This window comes from Python bivittatus, unplaced genomic scaffold (genome assembly GCF_059951505.1).
Source record: "Python bivittatus isolate LINGU-HERP-01145 unplaced genomic scaffold, Pbiv_v1 ctg000330_np1212, whole genome shotgun sequence".
NCBI lineage: Eukaryota > Metazoa > Chordata > Lepidosauria > Squamata > Pythonidae > Python > Python bivittatus.
In genome coordinates, this window is record NW_028277058.1 from 32609973 (window position 1) to 32632562 (window position 22590).

At 36.9% G+C, this 22590-nt stretch overlaps 1 protein-coding gene across 9 annotated transcripts in view; it reads left to right on the forward strand.

Annotated features, from left to right (window-relative positions):
• Window positions 1–22590, forward strand: part of CNOT4 (CCR4-NOT transcription complex subunit 4) — an 84291-nt gene that overhangs the window by 6862 nt on the left and 54839 nt on the right. For all 9 annotated transcript variants that reach the window (XM_088141925.1, XM_015889092.3, XM_015889093.3 and 6 more), the window contains exons 2-4: window positions 16789–17050; window positions 21452–21649; window positions 22270–22356. In XM_088141925.1, coding sequence (XP_087998051.1) covers window positions 16877–17050; window positions 21452–21649; window positions 22270–22356 — 459 coding nt within the window. In that variant the 5' untranslated portion in view covers window positions 16789–16876. The remainder of the gene's footprint in view (window positions 1–16788; window positions 17051–21451; window positions 21650–22269; window positions 22357–22590) is intronic.

Genomic DNA, 22590 nt, shown 5'->3' on the forward strand with positions numbered 1-22590 from the left:
AATGATAACTTTGCCAGGAAGCTACTGTAATTCAATATCAAGAGTAGATCCTCAGTGGAATCACCAGCCATCAAAAATCCATTAAAGCATTCCTGAATTCTTCAGATTCCTTAAGCCTCTGAGAAAGAATAATTTGAATGTGCCTTCCATCCTAAATGGATGAAATGGCCATAACTTCAAACCCTTTCAAAAAGCAGTGTCTGGATGACAATTGGCTGGTAATAAATTCCACTACTTTCACATCCTCTTTAGATCCTGGTGCAATAGGAAGTCAATTTACCTATCAGAATCTTGACCACTGCTCATGACATAATTTGTCTAGGAAATTAGTCATCAAACAAAGGCGTTGAATACTTTCTATACTTTCACGCATTTTATTGAATAGTTTGACCTACTGCAGGGTAATTACACTACCAATCTAGACATTATTCTTTGAAATATTAAGTTATTATTTGGTTTCTACTGAGGATTTCTATCTACATGGGTCATAATTTAGATTCATGGTATACATATTTTTATACAAAAGGCCCAGGTTAAATTCCTAAACAGTACTGGGAACTACATTTATTTTTTTTAAGACAGTGAAGTGTTCAGGATATTCAGGTCAGGATAGACTGATAAAAGTCTATCATGTCATTTTCTAACCATGATATGTCTTTCCTGGTTTGATTCCACATTTTAAGATTTAGACATGTATAGATATAATAATGAAGAGTGATAGTTATTAATCATTCTTTATTAATCATTAATAAAAATGTTGATTTGTTCATAGTGACATTGATAACAAGAGTACCTTTTTTGAGGTTTATGGATTTGCTAGCTATAATCCTTCCTGACAGAGCTTTAACAGTCAATTCCATTTAACTAAATTCTGATTTAGGCTTTTCTGGTGTAAGAGAGTTTGGAGCTCAAGGGATGATAGTGAGTGAAGCCAGAAGATTTGACTGTGTCATTCCTGTTTTGTTTTGGATGCGTTGTTAGATTCTGTTCAAGATGCTAAATGGTCTGAGACTTTGGTAGTTATCTGATGTTGTCTTCTAGATCCTTCAATATTGGGGAGTATAATACTAGTTCAGGGATGGGGCTTTCTGCATCACAGAATTTAGACTGTGGAATGTACCACCAACTGAAGTTTATTAGAAAACATTGTTGGCTAATATAAGATTATTGAAACAGGATTTTGGTTTAATTTTTTTCAGTTTTTTTTTTAACGGCCTCCTTAGTTTTAGTTGTCCCTAATATTGTTATTGCTGGGTTTACTATGTAAATATTTTGGTTTGTTATTATTAGAAATAATGAGTGCTATATGGGAATTGTGTGATTTCTGATTTGCTAGCTGAGTTCCTTTTAATTAGCTGAGTAAGCTAATTGTGGACTGGATGGCATGACAGTAAAGTGGATATGTAGCTGGCTTGAAAATCATAAGAGTATTCATCAGTGGTTCCACATTAGATTGAACAGTTATTGAAGTGAACTGCTACAAGAATCAGTTGTGGTTTTTAATTTTTAATATGCATTAATAAGTTAAATGAAGTGATGGAGGAAAAATTCAAAGTAATTTTGATATGCTAGAGAAATGAGCTGAAAATAATTTAGCAGAGACAAGTGTAGAGTTTGAGATTTAAGAAACAAAATTATACTTTTGAAAAAGAACTTGGAATAGTAGATTACAAACTAAATATAGGGCAGCTATGTGATGTAGCCAAAAAAAAAGGCAGATACACTTCTAAACTGCAGCAATGTAAGTAAAGTGTCTAAATGACAACAACTGGAAAATTGTTCTGCTTTGGTCAGACTCCATCTTGAGTTCTGAGCATCACACTTTAAGAAGATTTCAGAGAAATTGATACAGTTTCAGAGAAGAACAATAAGGATGATGATAGAAATTAAAAACTAGATAGCTAGAAGCTAGAAACTAAATAGAAGATAAAAACTAAATCCTATTAATAAAGAGTGAAGGAATCTTGGGAAAAGATGACTTGGGGAAGGATATGATAGCATTCTTTAAATATGTGAAAATAAGTTACATAGGAGAAGGTCAATACCTGTTTTCTTTTATTCTAGAGTGCAGCACACAGAATAAGGAATTTAAAGTGTAGTGGATTAAAGGAGCTGTAGGCTAACTGGTAATTCTAGCTGTATAAAACCCATGTCCTCTTCCAGTGAGAAGCAGGGGGATGTGATTCAGGCTGGAAGAGGTCACTTGTCCTTAGAATAGCAAGGACTGTTGGAGCAATTTTTTTACCTAGGCCCTCTATCCTAAACCCCAGTGAGAATTGGAATTAGTATGTTAATAACAATAAGGAAAATATAGGCAGAAACATCAGTATTTTCTTTCATTTCAGTGCTCTTTGCTCAGTTGTAGTATTACTGAAATTCCTTCAGTGACAAAATGTGAGCATATAGAGATAGCTGATAGCTCTTCTCCATCTTTTCTCTGCCCCACACTCACATTTTCTCTCTCCAGTTTATTGTTTGTCTATTTTGCTGATTAATGATTTATATCATTTACATGTAGTTCTAAAATTCCTATAACTTGGTTCAAGAAAAATCTCTCATTTTCCAAATTCTTATTTTGTTGTATTAATTAAAATAAAAATATTTTATTCATTGTTACTCAGTATTGAGTTTCTACTAGCATCACAGATTCCAAAATCTTCTGGGCCTGATAATCCTGATTAAAGGATTATTTGTTTAAAAGTTTATTTATTCCACTTATGTATGTAGTGTCTAATCAGCTATGTACTCATAGTGGTTTACAAGGACAATCAACAGCTAAAACATCCACAATAAAAATTATAGAATAAAAGTATAAAGACTGATGAAGCAAACTTAATTAACAGTAATAAATACAAATAATAATAAACAGATGGTAATAGCATACTAGTAACCAAATGCTCTGGAAAAGCTCCATCTTGAATAATTTCCAGAATATTGTAATACATAGGGCAAACCTTAATACTAAGTTCTAGTTTGGGGAAGAAAGATCTTCATTCAGAGTATTATAGGAAAGGTGAGTACCTTCCCTGAGTAGAACTTCCCATCTGGGGGGATAGTAACGCTTGGATTCTTCAGAAGTCAGGTAAAGTAGGTGAAAGAGTAAAGATCCCAAAGTAGATCTGACAGGTGTGCTATGTGTGTGATAGTCACACTACAGCCCTGGTGGTAGTAGTGTGGTTTGAAGAACACTAAGGACAAACCCAAATAACTATTACCTTTCCAAAATGTTTAGCACCAGGACATTTTTATAGAAAGAGTTTTAATTTCTAGCTGCTGGAATTTTAGAGCTAGGAATTAGGATGCAAGTATATGGCCTTGAGAGGGCGGTGAAGTTATCTCAAACTGCAAAGAAGGAAACCAGGTCAAGATGTTTGATAAAGGAAAAGTTGTAATGGATTACACCATTCCACCAATCTGGCACACCCACAAGTTGGGGGTTTAGGAGACCAGCAATCAGCATATTACTGAAAGATTTAGGTTGAGGTAAGGAAGGTGTTTCTAGAGATGAAATAGAGATACAGGAGGAAAGAAATAAGCAGGTTCACTAACTTGAGCTTGGTGTTAGAGAAACAACAGCCCCATCCATACTTGTGCCTATAAATGTCTGAATTGGGCCACATGAGAAAGGTCAGTTTCCAGAATATATGAAAGGCTAGAATGTAGATATATTTCTGTCTGTAAGATTTATGAAGGCGTTTCATGACTATGAAAAATATGAAAAAATACAACCTGTTAAAATACTGGTAAAATTCTGGCTGTGGCTTATATCAGAAAATGCTAGGAAAGGTTCTGCAATTTTATACATCAGCTGCAATGTATAGTCTAGATTTGGCTGGAAAGAGCCAGAATAACCATCTTTGAAAGCCTGTCAGACCTCGTACAGATCTTGGAACCGTGGTAAAAGGGAAAATTAAACTCTGGGAGGAGGATAAAGATTCCAGGAAGGAATCTGGCAGACATATTCTGTGATTGTAGCAGCTACCCTGCTATATACAGGAAGGCAGATTGTGACTGAGTGTTAGGTTGAGTGGAACCAATTATCAGTTGCAAAGTCATAAGCTCCCCTTTTCTGGATGTGTTCACATGGGGTTAGATAGCAAATTGTCTGGGATGCTCAGTTGGATTTGCATACTGAGCAGAGGATTGGATTTTGTGACCTAAATGAAATAAATGGTTTGTTTAAATGTGTGCTTTAATATACTTTGTATTCTTTTCTGTCTTGGAAAACTTTCTTCTAACTTAGCCAGAACAGAAGAGAGTCTAAATTAAACTAAGGCCTTTTCTCCATTGGGTATGGAGAGAACTGCAGGAGAGCCAACAGTTTAAAATATATATAACACATAGTATTTAAGAGATAACTTCACAAGAAATGTTCTGGTTTGTAGAAAAAGTGCAGCTTAAAGATAGGAATGGCTGCTCTAAAGAAATAATCACTTAAAAGATGTGTATATGTAAAGTTGTTGCATTGTGATGGGTGCAAATTGTATTTAAAGTGTTCTTATTTAAAGAGTTTTTGCAAGCTAAATTGGTTAAAATATTATAAATTTAAGAACAAGGTAATACAATGGAAGCCAGCAGAAAAGATAGTGACCAAGCTGTAGGCAATGAGTTACACCTAGATAAGAGATTACTTTCACATCTATTCCAGCTCTGATTCAGTTCTGAATTAAAGGACTTCAGCTATCCTATTAATTTTCTTAAGAAAGTAGAAAAAGTTGTTTTTCTACTATACCCTGTCCATGGTACTGCAACTGTTTCTGTACAATATATAAATGGTCTTGACCAGTTGTTGTTTTTTAATTTAGTTTTGGGCTATTGGAGAAGCAACTATTGAATTAAGATATTTTGTCATTTTGTTTTAGAACTGGTGATAATGGTGATTAATATGATGCAGTAAATAACAGAAATAAGTTTCGTGTCCAGGATAGAGAATTTACAAACCTCTGGATATTTTAGTAACTATGCTGATTGGGATTGTAGTTCAGCAATATTAAAAAGATTATAGGTTCCTTATCCGTACTCAAGACAATATATAGATTATGTGTGTGCTTATTTTAATTTATCCCACGGTTCTTAAGAAATCTTAATATTTTTTGTGCCTAATAAGAATCATCTTCACTAATAGTTTGTTAAGGTGAGTGAACTATTAGTAAAGATGATTCTTATTAGGCATAAATTAACTATTAGTTTGGTCAGAGTCTGGTCAGAGTTGGACCAGGTCAAAGACTCTGTGATTTAATGGATGTAGAATTTGAATATAGTGATAGAGATGCAACAATGGGAATTTCAGTGGAAGAATATTAAATTTATTCCAAATATTATGCTCATAGAAAATCAGTGTAAGATGTTCTGTTGTTGGTATTTTACTCTAGTTTTGATTGCTAAATTGATTGTTCGTTTTCTGAAAAATCTTGGAAATGTAATGAGCAGGTTGTAATTTTTTTTTCATATGTGGTAGCAATGCTATAAATCTCAACAGTTTTGGAAAATGGTTTGTATTAGAATGGAGCAAAATTTGAAAATTGAATTCCCATTGCAATCTATTTATTAAATGTTACTAAATCATACATTCCTGATAACAAGATTTGTATGTACTAATTAGTACAAGATTTCTATATCCCTCTTATTGGTAAAGATGTTTGATTTCTTCCTTGGAAGAATGGAATATCCTTTGAAGTTCAGAATAATTTCTTATTTAAAAAGTAAATCTGATGTAGAATTCAATTCTAACTGGAAATAATTCCTAGACTCTGCGTGTGGGTGTGTGTACACACACACACATATACATACATACACATACACACACAGAGAAACACGGATTTGTGCTCAAATTTCATGTTTCTGTGTATATGTACATAAACATATGTACATATGGAAAATTAAATCTCTAGTTTTGATTCAGTTCATTGTAGTCTACAGTTTTAGGTAGGGATTTATACTACGTTAACCAGGGATTTTGAGTTTCAAGCTTAATAAGGATGTTTTAGTTCTTTCTTCAAAAAGTGATATGATATAGCTTGTAATTATATAAGTAATTAATTATATATTGGAAAATTTTAATTTTTATGATATTTTATTTCCATTCTTTACTTACCCATATTCCACTATTTGTATTCTACCCTTGTACTCTTTTTATATGTTTTCTGGGTTTTTTTACATTCTTTCTTTAAAATGTTTAATAAAATATTTTTTTAAAAAAGAATTATCTTGATGGTTTCAGTCTGCTATTATGGTTGATTACTTTAAAGGTCCCTTGTCATTATGTGGAGTTATATTAATTCTTACATCGTACAGATACCATAGGCTGGTTTATTTGTTTGTTTTACTAGGCTCATATGCTGCTCCAGTTATCAAACAACTCTGAGAAGCTTAGTTTGTATATTTTAAAAAGTAAAGTGTTTAAGGTGACTTAACTCCTAGTGACTCCATGAACATGCCCATGTAATGTTCTTGATAGCAATATGAAAATGGTTTTCCATTGCTTTCTTCTAGGCTGGTTTTTTCTCTCCAGTCCCTGGAGGTCTCCCAGCAGATTACTAACAGGCCCAATTCTGTGAGTTTCTGAGCCCAATGCTGCCACCCTTTTAAGTATTGTATTTCTAGGCTGGCTTTCTACCATAGTAGAATTCAAGTGATTTGTAATTTAAAATACTAAAATATATTAATAAATCAAAAACAATATGCAAACCAAATAATATCTTACTTTTTTTCTGGAGGTGATAAGATATGGATATAATTGTCTCTGCCTTACTAGATGGGAGGCTGTGCAGTTGTACAGGTTCAGTTCTTATTATTTCAAGGATCGAGTAGCAGCTTATATGAACAATTTCTGTCTGAGATCCTAGAGAACCACTGTTAGTCCAAATAGACAATACTGATCCTGGTGGATAGGTTTGGTTTGAGGCAACTTCCTATTTATCCACCACCAAAATGTACACAGCTCATGAATTGGATTATCCCGTGGATTTCCAAATCTTCTGCATAGTACAGAGTATTCCATGGAGAGATCCAGAATAAGAGGAGGAGGAAGGATAAAATAAACTCGTATGAAGAGAAATCTGAACATATGCTATTATATATGACTGTATTTGAATGTAAGCTTATTTTTTAAAATGTATTTATTCAATTTATATGGCTGCCCATCTCAAACAAGTGACTCTGGGTGGTAAACAATCATAAAATCAATTAAAACTAAATTACAGACACAATACAAAAAAAAATTAAATATATACAGCAGCTAAGAAAATTATAATCCATAGATATTAACATAACCAGGAAACAGGGCCTTTAACACACTCGGGACCCCAGGCCTTCAAAGTCTTCAAGACCTTACGAAAGGCCAACAGGGTCAGGGCATCCTTATCTATGGAGGGAGAATGTTCCAAAGGGCAGGCAGTATGGCAGAAAATGCACGTTTCCTAGTCTCTGCCAGCTGACATTCCTTGGCTGACAGGACCCACAGCGTGCGCATCTTGCTAGACCATATTGGATAGGTAGAAACAATTGGGAGAAGGCGGTCCCTCAGGTAACCTGGTCCCAAGCCATGAAGGGCTTTAAATGTCACAATCAGCACTTTGAATTGCACTGAGAAACACACTGGCAACCAATACAGCTCATGAGGCAGTGGTGTTACATGTGCTGAATACCCGACACCATTTACTACCCATGCAGCTGCATTCTGCACCAGTTGAAGCTTCCAAATGCTCTTCAAACGATTATATCCTCTAGATGCACAGCACGTTCCTCAACAACCCTGTAGGTGGATCCCAGAATTACTCCCTCTAAGGAGGGTCCAGGTCACCCAAAACAGGACCACTGGGTGGCTATCTGCAAACATAGTAAAGGCGGAGAACTAATTATGTTTCACTACCTTACCACCACAAGGTAGGCTATAATAGTAGTTTTACCTCATTTTCGATCATCTTTGCTCTTTGTCATTCGCCAGCAGTGCTCTAGGCATCTCTTTTCACTCTTCAACTCCCTTAGCTTGTCCATAAACCAGGCGCAATCTGGTCCAAAGCCGCAGCCGCTCTCCCATTCCAGGCGGTCACCAAGGCTACATAATATATCAAACAGCACTACTCAGCTAAGCTACACATAATACATTCTGTGTTAAGTTAGTAATTTCAATTTAGATTTAAAACAAAACATTTTCCATTTTTAAACTTATTTCTCAACATTTCTGTGATCTTCCATGATTTTAGAATTTCTAGAAATAACTTCTGCCTGGTTTACATAAATAATTTAGCAGTTTTTCTATTATTCTTTCCCCCTTCTCTTTCTTTAGTGTTTCAGGCAACAGATATAAAGATATATAACATGATAATAGAAACTACAGGACCAGAGATTGGAATTACTACTCATGGAATGGTCCAAATTAATACTCCTCCAAATTAGCTGTTTTCAGCGTGATTTCACATACCGTGTATGTATAGATGTTATTAGGCCTGTGATACATTTTAAACCTAATGTATCTGAAAGGAATTTCTGTTGATAAAAAGGAAGGAGAACCAGTATCTACTGTTATAAGTTCTTCAACTAAATTACAAAAAAAGTCTTGAAAAATTGAACTGTCCCATAGATACACTTCAATCCTAATTCTGATTTGTTAGTTTCCTTGGTACAGTACCCTTTTTTGCTCTTTCCTCTGTGTTCCTATGTCATTGTCTGAAAAATAGAATAAATAATGATTCAAAATAAACTACCGTTTAAATGCTTATGCATTGGTTAGTAAAATAAGAGATTATCAACATTATGGCAAACAAATGGAAGACTGTTTTGCAACTTATATTTTAATAATGCCTTTTTAAAAGACAGAAGGCATCTCTTTCTCATATGAGAGAAGAAAAAAAACACCAGAGTCTGTTCATGTGTATAGATTGATCTTTGTCTCATATATATATTTAGAGAATTTGGGAGAATTTTATCATTGGTTTGCCATTCTTTATATCTTTTCCTTGTGAACTCCCACTGTAGTTTCTGGTATTAATGGAAATGAAATTACAGAATATAAACACTGTTTGAAGTTACATCATTGCATTATTGCAATCAAAACTTAATTCTTTGTTCCTGTTAAGATTAATTAATGATTTTTTTTCCTACTAAAAATATGATAGCATAGTATGTTCAAGTGATGGAAATCAGAAAACGAGTATGAGAACTGCTACTACATAATATTTTACTGACGTGAATCATTGGAGGGGTTTTAGTAAGAAAATTAACAGATTTGACCAATTTGTTTTATTTTAAGTTTATTCATTAATTGGGATAATATGAACTTTTTTCAAAATTTGCCTGAAAATATTATCTACATAATATAAATCTATATGATTTGGATAACAACAGTTTTAAGATAAGTATTATCATGTTTCCTGATTTATGCATGCTGTTTTTCTCATAGGGTACATTTCTAAGTTAATTGATTTGCATTTACATAAAAAATATTTGGCTTCACTTACAAAGTGTACATCCTAATAGGTCAGTGAAGTTGTTGCCTATATACAGATAACTTTAAGCTATCTAAACTTTAAGCTTAAGGGAGATGATTTGGTGAATGTGCCACTAAAGCACTTAGCTGATGCTCTTAATCTGAGAAAGCTGGATGAAGATATAATGTAAATATTACTAACATTTCAGGTTCTGATACAACTTTTCTGCTGCTGATGTACAAAGAGGATTTAATTTAAGGATACCCTGGAGCTGTATGTTTTGGTTTCAAATGCTTGTTGGTATGAGAAACATTTGGGGAGAACCTTCCAGATGTGCTTATGTGTTGAGTGTATCCTGAGTGTGAAATTATAGAGTAAACAATCTGGATACATCAAAGTAGGCCAAACATTATTGTTTCTATAGGTGACTACTAAAATGGTATCTCTGTGTTTTTCTTCAAAATAGAGCATTTCTGAAAATGGGATTGATTAGGTTGTGGGAAGAAGAGGCAATACGGCTCTTAAAGCAGATTAATGTAAAATGATATATTAATTTAAATATGTGTAGCAGTTGTTTTAAGTAAAGTACAGTGAACTTGGTCTCAAAATTCTTAAAGAATAAGCATCATTCTTAATTTTTCTAACATGTTGATTTAAATGTTTTATGGATTTGGACTTTGTCTACTTTTGTGTATATCTATTGAAATAATATGACCTACTCTTATATTAATTTGATTTAAAATAAAAACATTCTTACAGCTTTCATTCATGTTAAAAACATTCTTAAGTTTTCATTTTTATTAATAATTTTGAAGTAAAAATTGCATTGTGAGAAATTTGGAGTTGGGTGGCCATAAATTTAAAATAATAATAATAACGACTTGTAAAAGCTTAAGTAGAATGGGATGTTGAAGCTTATGATTATGGTGATAAGTAAAATGAATGACAGATTGTTGACAAATAACAAAGCAAATAGTTTTGTGAATTATATGGTTGTGTTTCAGATTGACTACAATAGCTGAAAATAGTTTTTAAGTGCTATATCATATTGGAACTTAAACTAAAATTGGTATGTGAGCTGGATTTGCATGCTAGTTGTCTGGACTAGGTATTAACTGTAGAGTACCATATTGATATCTCTGGAACCGAGACTTCTTTGTAGGTAATAACTTAAAGCCAAAATGTTTACCAGTACAAACGTAAGCAGCAGTTATAGGTTTTTACTGGTTTACAGCTAGTCTGATCTGTCTGGAAAAAAAATAAGCAAGATTGATCAGATTCAATGCCCAGATAACATTCAGAAGCAGATTAGACACCTCCCTAATTCACTGAACTATAAGAAGGAGGAGGAGATACAGCATAATCTTTCCTGTGGAGTTGATTTCCTAGTCTGGTCTATCTAGTGGGGCTGACACTGTCTTACAGTTTATCACAATACATTCTGGGCTCATCTAGCATCCTTGTCCCAGCACCTGAAGGAAAAGCCAGGTCTTCAAGGCCTTCTGCAAAGCTAACAGGATTGGGGCATCTGAATCCGGGTGGGGCGGGGGGGATACTGTTTCATAGGGCAGGTACGTGAGAAAGAAGGCACATTACCTGCCCCACTAGATGGCATTGTTTTGCAGAAGGGACCTGGAGTATGTCCATCCTGGGATAAGCAGAGACAATTGAAGACAGGTATTTCAATAAGTAACCTGGCCCATGCCATGCAAGCTTATAGGTGACAACCAGCACCTTGAATTGGACCTGGACAACTATTGGGAGCCAGTACAGCTTGCGAAGTAGTAGTGTGTCCATAGGCATATAATGGTGCACCCAAACCTGCACAGGCTGCTGGATTCTGGCCCAGTTGCCCCATATAGCACACATTGTAGTAATCCAGCTGGGAGGTGACTAAGGCATGAGTGGCTGTGAGCAGGGCCTGCTTCCGGATCCAGAAACAGGACCAGTTGGCACACAAGAGGGATTTGGGCAAAGATTCTCCTGGTCATGGCTGCCACCTGCTCTAGCAGGAGCTGTGAATCCAAGAGGACCCCAAAATTGCACACCAACTCAGTCTGGGGGAGTGCTATCCCATCCAGAATCAGAGATGGAAAGTATCAAGATTCAGGAGATTCTACTCAGTCTTGCTAGAGTTAGCCTATTCTTCCTCATCTTGAACCTCATGCATCCAGGCAGTGGGAAAGAACTTTGACAGCACCACTTGCACAGCAGAGATGTACAGCTGAATATCATCAACATAATAACCTTACCCAATAGCTTCATGTAGATGTGAAATAGTAATGGGGAGAGAGTTGAGGCCTGAGGTACCCTGCAAAGGGAGAGGGAAAGGTCCAGCTCCCCAGCTGGAACTTGCCTAGGAAGAAGGAGGACAACCACTGCAAGACTGTGCCCCTCACTCCCAACCCCCTAACCCAGTCTAGAAAAATATCATGATCAATGGTGTCAAAGGCTGCTGTAAGATGGAGAGTAATGAGGGTATGAGTCACTATTGTGGATCCTTACTAGAGCTAGGCAAAAGCCCTCCTATCTGTGGCCTTTACTTCAGAAGTAGCCATGAGTTCAGAGGACTTCCAAGTCAAGAGACAGCACTGAAGCTGATGGACAATATTGATGAACAAATAGAACTTTATCTTGCTTGGCTTCAGTTTCACTGTTTGGTCCCATCCATGTCCTTACAGCCTCCAGGAACTGGGACATGACTTCCACAGGATCATCTAACACAGCCCACAGTAGTGATGTACAGCTGGGTATCATCAGTGTATTAATGATACTGCATCCCAGATTGACTGATGATGTTGCCCAGTAGCTTCATGCAGATGTTAAGCAGTTGGGGGAAAATGTAAATCCTGTGGCACCCTATAAATGAGGGGCTATCAAGCCAGACTCTCCTTACTTGTCACCATTGTCTGGAATCTTCCATTGAGGGAGGAGAAGAGCCACTGAAACAGTGTATCTAAGAATGATGCATGTCTGATCACATTAAAAACTGTTGAGAGGTTTAATGGGGACAGAAGCGGTTCATTAACTCTATCTGGTTCCCAAGAAAGCTGATCTACCAGCATAACCAAAGCTGTTTCTGTTGTATGCCCAAGCCTGAATCCTGACTGAAAAAGGCTCAGATAATCCACTTCTTCTAGGGTACTCTGTAACTGAATTCCTACCGCCCTCTTCCCTAAATTTAAGTCAACCTAGTGGTGTGCAGTATTTGAAGCAGAAGTCAGTAGGGGTGCTTTGCATTTAGTGTTGAGTACCCTCTCTCTACCTCTCAGCTGTTCCTTTAAAAAGCCATCTTTGCATTGTCACTGCATTTCTTGAGCTACCATGGGCGTCCAGAAGAAGGCATAGCATAAGGCACATGATAGTATTAGTGATGGATCTGAAGCATCCTTGCCTGTTTTGCATCCAAATACTACACACCGTTAATTGACTTTAAACCTTCACTTTTCTACATGTGTTAATTCTCCTTCATGAGATCACACCATTTTCATTCAGATTTATTACATCTTTCCCTTCTCTTAGTTTCAAAGATACAATATTTTCTTCTGTTCATTAATTCATACAGTTCACCATTTACTCTTGTTACATTCCAAGTTGCAGTTTTCCAAATGCCATGGTCATGGATCCATGGATATTGATTTCTACCACCTATCATAGCTTTGGTCAATTGAAGCTTTCACATAATGCATTTTAGTAAGACAGGGAAAGTGAAAACGAGGGTACCAGCCTTAATTCTAACTTGCCTCATTTGGGTTTTTTTGCTTTTGGTATGGACAGTGCGAATCAGTTTTGGCACATTTTGGCTGTTTTGCCACAAGTGCAACTAAACTACAAGAATATCCCAAGCATCCTCATTATGTTCTATTCAGGCTAAGATCTCTAGAGAGTACTTCCAAGCCCAGATACTGCTGCTTGTATGCCACCAACTCAGAAGTATATGCATTGTACTAACACATGCTTGAATATGTACTCAGGAAGTTCTGCAGAAATGCAAATTTGGATTTAACTCATTTTAAATTGTATACCAGAATTAGGGGAAAATGTGCTATGAAGTGGCAGTGATCTGTAAAGCTTTTATTGTATTCTGTTATTTCTTTTTTTTTTTTTTTACATTTTTAATTAGAATTTTTCAATACAGTAAAAGGATTAAAAAATTAAAGAATAAGAAAAAAAGAAGAGAGAAGAAAAAGAAAAAAAGAAAAGTGAAATGAAATTATCCTTTTGGGTCGGGAGTGGGCAGCGCAGTTCTGTGCTGGTCTCTTCCTTCCTCCAAGGTCGAGCCCAATCGGTGTTGATTGGGAGCGAGAGATCCAGCCCACAGCTCCTCCATTGTGGGGTGCCACAGGGTTCGGTACTCTCTCCGCTCCTTTTTAACATCTACATGAAACCACTAGGTGAGATCATCCACCACCATGGGATGAGGTATCGATATGCAGATGATACCCAGTTATACATCTCCATCCTGGATGACTTAAGTGATGCTGTGACCACCCTTTTGTAGTGCCTGGAGGCTGTGGGCGTCTGGATGGTGAACAATAGGCTTCAGCTGAACCCTGGTAAGACAGAGTGGCTATGGATTGGAGACCCCTCTGTACCCGAGAACTTACCATCTTTGGTTTTGGACGGGGTTGCACTGCCCCAAACAGAGCTGGTGTGTAATCTGGGGGTCTTCCTGGACTCGCAACTACTGCTCGAAGAGCAGGTGGCAGTCGTGGCCAGGATGGCCTTTGCCCACCTTTGCATAGTATGCCAGTTATGCCCCTTCTTGGATCAGGAGGCTCTCCAGTCAGTCATTCATGCCCTGGTCATCTCTCAGTTAGACTATTGCAATGCGCTCTACATGGGCCTACCCTTGAAGAGTATCCGGAAGCTACAGCTGGTTCAAAATGCAGCTGCATGGATGATATTAGGTGCCCCGAGGATGGCACATGTAACACCTTTGCTGTGGGAGCTGCATTGGGTCCCAGTTTGCTTCTGGGTCCAATTCAAGGTGTTTAAAGCTCTACATGGCATGGGTCCAGGTTACCTGAGGGACCGTCTCATCCCCATTACATCAACCCATCCCACCCAGTCAGGCAGAGAGGGCATGTTGCAGAACCCCTCAGCGAGGGAATGTCGGCTGGCAGAGCCCAGGGAGAGAGCCTTCTCTGCCATTGCCCCCACCCTTTGGAGTATTCTCCCCCCAGAGGTGTGGTGGGCCCCTACCCTCCGGCTTTCAGAAAAGGCTTAAAGACCTGGCTCTGTTAGCATGCATAGGGTGATATGGGCTCTACCCATTTCCATCTTCTTGGAACTTATTTATTTTTATGATTGTTTTTATGTTTTATTTTAATGAATTTTTATCTTGCTGTAAACTGCCCAGAGTTGTTTCACAAGATGGGCGGTGACCAATTTGATAAAAAAATGAAATGAAATGAAATGAAATGAAATGAAATGAAATGAGAGAGAGAGAGAGAGAGAGAGAGAGAGAGAAAGAAAGAAAGAAAGAAAGAAAGAAAGAAAGAAAGAAAGAAAGAAAGAAAGAAAGAAAGAAAGAAAGAACAGAAATTACCATTTATTTTTTCCCTTTCTGGTTTAACCCTTTTTAGTCCCAAATCCAAAAATCATAAATTGGGTCGTCTTCTAACAAAAAGTCCATATAAGGCTTCAAGTCTTTTAAGAAAAAGTCTTCATCGTTTTTTCCCTGACCAAACTGGTCAGCTTTGTCATTTCTGCAAGCTTCATCAAATTTATAATCCAATCTTCTACTGTGGGTATTTCATTATTCTTCCATCTTCATGTGCACAATAATCTTGCCACAGTTGCCATATACAATATTAGCTGCCCATATTTCTTTTCCACTTCAGTGCCCATAAAACCCAATAGAAACAGTTCCCAGTTTCATTGTAATATTAATCTGCGATATCTTTTGCATCATTGTATGCATTTGCACCCAAAATGTCTTTGCTTTTTCACAAGTCCACCATGAATGATAAAAAGTCCCCTCTTGCTATTTTGTTCTGCTACAAGTAGTCCTTAACTTACGATGACAATTGGGGCCAGAATTTCTTTTACTAAGCGACGTCGTAAACTGTGACTGCATCACTTAGCAACAGCAATCCCTGCAGTCCCAGTTGCCATCATTAACTGAATCCCATGGTCATTAGGCAAGGCAACTTCCTGCTGACTTCCCACAACCCAAGTCAGTGGGGAAGCCAGTAGGAAGTTGCAAATCCCAGGCTGGCAGCCAGGTAAGTGGCTGCTGCCAAGTGGGGGAGGGAGTGAGGGGGTGCACAGGGGTGCAGGACAGGATCAGTAAAGGTATGAGGGGGTGCACAAGAGGCACCAAGTGGGTTGGGGAGGATGCACAGTGATGCACGAGAGGTGCCACACGGGTCGGGGGAGGGTGTGCAGCGGTGTGTGAGAGGTGCTGCGAGGTGTGTGAGAGGCATTGCGCAGGGGTGCATGACAAGTGCCATGCAGGCCAGGGAGGGTGCACATGGGTGCATGAGAGGTGCCGCATGGTTCGGGGAGGGTGCATGGGGGTGTGTTAGAGGCGCTGCATAGGTCAAGAGGGTGTATGAGAGCCACCGCACAAGAGACATTGCATGGGTCAGTGCGGTGGTGCACAGTGGTGCATGAGACGTGCCATGCAGGTCAGGGAGGGTGAAGCCAGCATAAAAGGTTGGAAATGGCGATCATGTGATCATGGGGTGCTGGACAACTGGTCGTAAGTGTGAATGGATTGCCAAGCAGCCAGATTGCGATCACATGACTACGGGGGTGCTGGGACAGCCACAACTTCGAGGACCGGTTGTAAGTCTCCTTTTTCAGCACTGTCGTAACTTTGGCTGGGGAACAAATGGTTGTAAGTCGAGGAATACCTGTATTTCGATGCAAAATATAACTAGGGGTGCATATTCTTTCGTTAGTGTCTAAATGTGTAGTGAAGATTCTGGCACCTTGTTGACTGAAGATTGCTAACATTCTCCTTAGGTTTTCTGTCTTAATAAACGTGGAAAGGGATTTAACACCTTTCTCTCTTATTGTGATCGCTAGAATACAGAATATAATCTGATTGCCAGACATGTAAGCAGAGGCATGTTGATGGTTTATGTAGTTTGAGTTGGTTTAACGATCAAAGGATACTGTCAGTTTACATGGTGCTGTTTCCAACAGTTAATTGAAAGCTTGCAAGAGATATTTCCCAATATTAAGTAAGGAAACTGGATAAAGATATAATGAAGGACTTCTGTCAGAAAATAATGAAGATACACAGTTGAGTAAAAGCAATAAAAAATCATTTACTTTTTAAAAGTAAAGATTACATCCCAATATATACTTAAATACTAATTCACTTATCTTTATTTTTCTTTTGCAGATCTTTGAATATCTTCATTTTATTTTTCTGTGCTGATATTATTCCTCCCTTAAGTTATTATATACTTTTTGCTGCTCTGTGAGAAGAGATGTCTCGCAGCCCAGATGCAAAGGAAGACCCTGTGGAATGCCCCCTTTGCATGGAGCCTTTGGAGATTGATGATATAAACTTCTTCCCTTGCACCTGTGGTTATCAGATCTGTCGCTTCTGTTGGCATCGTATTCGCACGGATGAGAATGGACTTTGTCCTGCTTGTAGAAAGGTATCTGTCTTAAGTTTGTCAGAAATATTTTGTTTGATAATACAGCCTCAGAATAAAATGTTGCTTTAATCTAATTGTAAGTTTCTTCCTAAAAAATTTTGGGGATGTGGTGTGGTGGAGGGTAAACAAAGAAAAAATACAGTTGCTTTGTATGAAACATAATGTTAATTGTCTCACAATGTAATTTGTGACAAATACGATACTTCCATTGATGTAAAGTGGCAAAGATTGTCCTTGGTGTAACTAGTTCCACTGTCCTATGCAAGTCAGTGATTACACATTCCTTTACATATTTGATCAATTCTTTGTTTTGTTGTGATTATTTTGAACTCAGCTAGTATGCTCTGTAATATTTGCAAATGCTGTTTGTGCCATCAGGAGTGTGTATCATGTGTTTCTGCATGACATACTTCATGAAACATTGAAGCAAAGTAATTAGTCTGTTGCTGCCTATGCTGCCAAAAATCACCTAGATGAAGGTCTTTATTCTGAGGCTAAGTGGCAAGCCCCTAAAAGCTTGGGAAATACTGCCTCTATTTGCCAACAGTACACACCATTATATTGAGTGTAGAAAGCACTGAAGTGGACTTTTGAATCATACATGTATTATTATATATCTACTGTTTAAGGAAAGGATGGTGATTAGTCCCACAGCTGTCACAGTACAAATTAAATTGTCTAATCCACTGGAAATTTGTAGTTTCAACAGTACTGCTACCCTTTTCAATAATAAAATATGTTATTATTTAAACTATTGTAGTTAATTCTTAGCCTGTTTTTCAGTAATAATTTTCTCAAGGAAAAACAGTTTTTCAGATGCAACATGCATGTTTTGCAAAATATTTGCTGTAGAGTTGCTTTGTTTATTAATAGATTTTTTTACTTGTTAGAGTGCCACAATGCCTAGTCTCTCACAGCAAAAATGACAAAAACAATTTTATTTCCAGAAACCATCTACAATTGATAGTTCTCTTATTTTTGAAATTCACTGGTGAGCAGCATAATAAACTTTATTTAGTAATGCCCTCTCACTAATTATAACATTATAGTTTCCCTCTTAACTTCCTGAATCAGTTTATGCTTTTTTTAAAATCACCAGTGGTTTCACCCTTCTTTCAGAAAACAGTGACATAAAGCATGGGTGAATAAATTAATTGTGGCATACACTTTTATGGATGAGATGCTGTTTTATTGGGTACATTGATCCATGAAATGTTGTGACTGATGCAACAAATGATGTTATTCTTTAATGAGCAGTTCCAGTGTAGTACAGCTATATTTTGTATAAAGCAATAAAGTAGATAGAATCCTATCATCTAACAGAATCTCCAGCCAGGATTGGGGGTGGGGGTGGGGGGACGGTTGAATGATCCTCTGATCAGGTCATATTGAATAAGGATCTGGAAAAGCCACAGAGATTAATGTCTCTGTGAAATCTTTCTTCTGTTTTTCCCTTTTGAAAACGGTTACTTCAAATAGCTTATGTGTTTTGGTGATGCTGTAATATTTAGCAGTTTTTCCTTAAATGTGTATATTTTTCAAAATATATTGTAATAATTTGGAAGATAAATATTTGGTGCATTTCTTTGAGTGCTTCCAATAATAGGGCTGTTTATACTTGACAGTGCTAAAACAGGTCACTTCATGCACCACTAATAGATAAAGAAAGAAGGCTAAACGTTGCATTGCATGAAATTAAAGCAATGCCATGCTTTCTTTAAATACTGCAATATATAACTGCAAATTAGCAGGCATTTTGGCAAGGAACACTTGGGATTATATCCGTTGCTTTTTGCACTTTTCATTTGTGTGTCTGCCACTACTGATTGAATTTCTTCAAGTTATGTTATTTGATTAGAATGTCAACACTTAGAGCAATCACTTCTTGCTCTAGGCAAACAAGAATGTCATAGAGTTTTTTGAAAAGCGAATTTAATATACTTAGTAGTTTTAATTTCCAGTGATACATTGATAAAGCAATTTTCTTGGTAATAGTACAGAGATGATTTGCCATTGCCTACTTATGGAATGTCTTTGGTCTTCCTAGTTTAGTCTACACATCTGATATTCCTTAGGAATCTTCAATCCCAGGTAGTAACTAGGCTTGACCCTTTCTGGGTTTTTAGTATAGGCATGATTGCTAGGTGCTACCATAGTAGCATCTAAACTACTTATTAACATATTTAGAAATGAGCATGTTCTTTTTGTGTATCTTAGGCTTAGTAGTGTACCTTATGCGAAGTAGTGTACTTAGGTATAAAATAAAGAAAATACTCATTTCTAAACATAGGCTATTTTGATGTTATTTATTATGCTCAGGTTTTAATATATATCTTCAGCTAGCAGTAATTGGAAGGTGATATAGTATGCATATATGTATAATAAAATGATTGACTATTCTCTGTGTCTCATGAAATGAAGTTTGTGAAGTTAAGTATAATTCTCTAATATAGTTTTAAAAATGCAGCTCAATGCTGGAAATTTTAGGTCTTTTCTTCCTGCGAAGCTCCTCCCTTCCTCTCTGTAATATAAAGTAATAACTAAACGTATTAGCTAGTATAATTGCATATCATGTTAGTCTTTTCTCTTGTTCATCAGTGTATTTTAAAACAAAATTTACCTTTTGGTACTAACTTCAAAAGTGAGTGCAATAGCATTAGTTAAGGCAATATTTTCAAACTAGATTTTGTAATCTGTGTACCTTGTGTAAACACTTCAGATTTCCCCAGTGATAATAATGCCAGTTTGTGTGTCCTTACTTGTCTCCTCTTAAATTCTGCAGTGGCAAAGATTGGACATCCTATAAAGGACAATAGCAAAGTTTAATAGGGATACCTGGCACAGATTAGGCATGCCAGATTATGTGTCTTAATTTATTTGAAATATATTTTTTGAGTAACTTGCAAAATATCCACCGTAGCAAGCACTGATTCTGCAAAGAAGTCTAATGTAGAAATCATTCACTGAGAGAAATACTCATTGCTAGAAAGCACAGGTATGATTGCAGTGCATGTAAGACAATTGAATTTTGAAATGAGCCTGCTGGATACAGCATAAAATGTAAAATTTCTACATTAGAAATAACTTGCAGCCATTTAGCACTGATACTTCTGGAAAGACAATCTTGTAAAGATAGCTTTACAAGTAATCAATAACTCAAATGTTATATACAGTAACCAAGTAGTAGGATTGTCTCCCTGGACAGTCTCTTACTGTTCTTGCATATCACAATTTTATCTGTGGTTGTGTGAAACCAAATTTCATTGCTGATCTACCTTTTCTTATATTTCCCGGCAATTAAGCATAAATGCTTTCGACAAATTATTCTGGCCAAAAATAAGGCACGAGCAGCCTTTTCTAACATAGTCAGTGGTAAGGGATTCAGCGGGGGACGCGGTGGCGCAGCGGCTTAATGACACTGAAAGTTGCCGGCCAGAAATGGTTGACGCTTCAGCAGTTTGAGTCCAGCCTTCGCGTTAAACAGGGTGAGCTCCTGTTTCCTCCCCAGTTCCTGTCAACCCAACAGGTCGAAAACTCACGTGAATAGATAAATGGGTACTCTCACTCCGGTGGGAGGAAAAATGCTGGCGGCGCCTTGCAAAAAGGAATTGGGAGCAGTTGCCGGTAAGCGCGAAAAACCGTGTGGGCCTGAAAAGGGCGCTAAGCAATGGAAACCCCGCCTCCTGCGCTCGCCAGCTGGGCTCTGCTCTAGGAAGGAGGCTCTGGCAAACCACTTCCAAAAAACAATTGCCTTGAAAACTGCAAGGACTCGTCCAAGCAGTCACTGCAGGGTCAGCAATGACTGAGTGCAGACAAAAAAAAAAAAAAGGGATTCAGCAACATCTGTTGTTTGACAACAATAGAAGAGTTAAGATCAACCTTTGATCTTTAGACCAATCATAGAATTGACATGCCTTTTACAGTCAGTGAAACTGATTATTTCTGAAAACTGATTCTTGAAGATGGTCAAAACTGAATGATGGAAAAGTTACTTGTATAAATATGCGTTATTTAATTTAAGGAGCAGAGAATGGAAGAATTGAAAGTGTGACTGTTTTGAACTGTGGATAATTCATATACCCTAATATCAAGAACTATAAGTTGGATCTAGCTTTAGGTACAAGTTACTAAGTTAGCAAAAGTATGTTTATTTGGCCCTTGTCTTATTAATAGTCATTTCAGACTTCCAGAAACCATGCCACCCCTGCTGAATATGGTAGATGTAATAGAACAAGGATTCCAGAGAACTGGGAGGAGATATTTTTAGCTAGGTGTCTTTATTGAATATCAGGGACCTCCTTCCATGGTTGGCTTCCCTCAGCAAGATCCTCTATTCTGTGTAGCTTTTTAGGCAGTGTCAGTTCCAGTGTTAGTTCTTAAATATTTATTCCTTTTTTTAAGCCATATCCAGAAGATCCAGCAGTATACAAACCACTCTCCCAAGAAGAGCTGCAGAGGATAAAAAATGAAAAGAAACAGAAACAAAATGAGAGAAAACAGAAGATATCAGAGAATCGTAAGCATCTGGCCAGTGTACGGGTTGTACAGAAGAATCTTGTTTTTGTAGTAGGTTTATCCCAGCGTCTAGCAGACCCAGAGGTAAGCAGTTTTTAGCAGTGCACCCTTCACTTTTCCAGTGTATTATTTTTTTTAAAAAGGTACTGCTTTCAATTTATAAATAGAATTTTAAAAATGTCCAAATACCAACATTAATGACAACAACAACAAAAAAGGAATAACAAAGAAGAGGAAAGAAACAAAATGTAAAACTAGCTAAAAAAAAAAAGTATGCCTGGTTTAAAACCCTGGATGGAAAAATGTTCGCTTTCTACATTCAATTTTATTGAAATTGTGGAAAGTTGTAAACAATATTACTCCATGCAGTCAAGATTTTATTTATTAAGATTTGAGCCTCTGAGAATATCTGTATTCTGAATTTTGCATTGTACATTAAGTATGTTCAGGTTGCTAAATAAGATTATTATTCTGGACTTTTCAGAAGTATTTAATACAGTAGTCATGGTATTTTTTGCAGGTTGGGTTGCCTGGTACTAGAAGCCAAATTTAAAAGATGAAAGTTTCCTGGAAGCCCAATTTAAAAGATGTTTTTCAAAGCCAGTAAAAATAGCTTAAGCTAAGTATATCTTAAACAGTGGTATGAGTTTTAAGTAAACAACTTGCAATTATAAAATTTATTTTTGTTATATTATTCAATATAGGTTTTGAAAAGGCCAGAATATTTTGGAAAATTTGGTAAAATACACAAAGTTGTCATCAACAACAGCACATCATATGCAGGCTCACAGGTAAGATGTTGTTTTGTACTTCTGGGGAAAAGAAGCAAATCCAATGTTTCTGTGAATGTAAACAGCTGTGTGTCAATATACCATGTGTTCATATTTTACTTAATGATGTAATAACTAAAGTTCAGTCAAAAACACAACCCAAAATACTACAATATAATTTAAGAGAATTCTCAAATTATGGGCATACAGAATACAGAATTCTGCTTATTTTGACTCATCTATTTAATTCTCTTT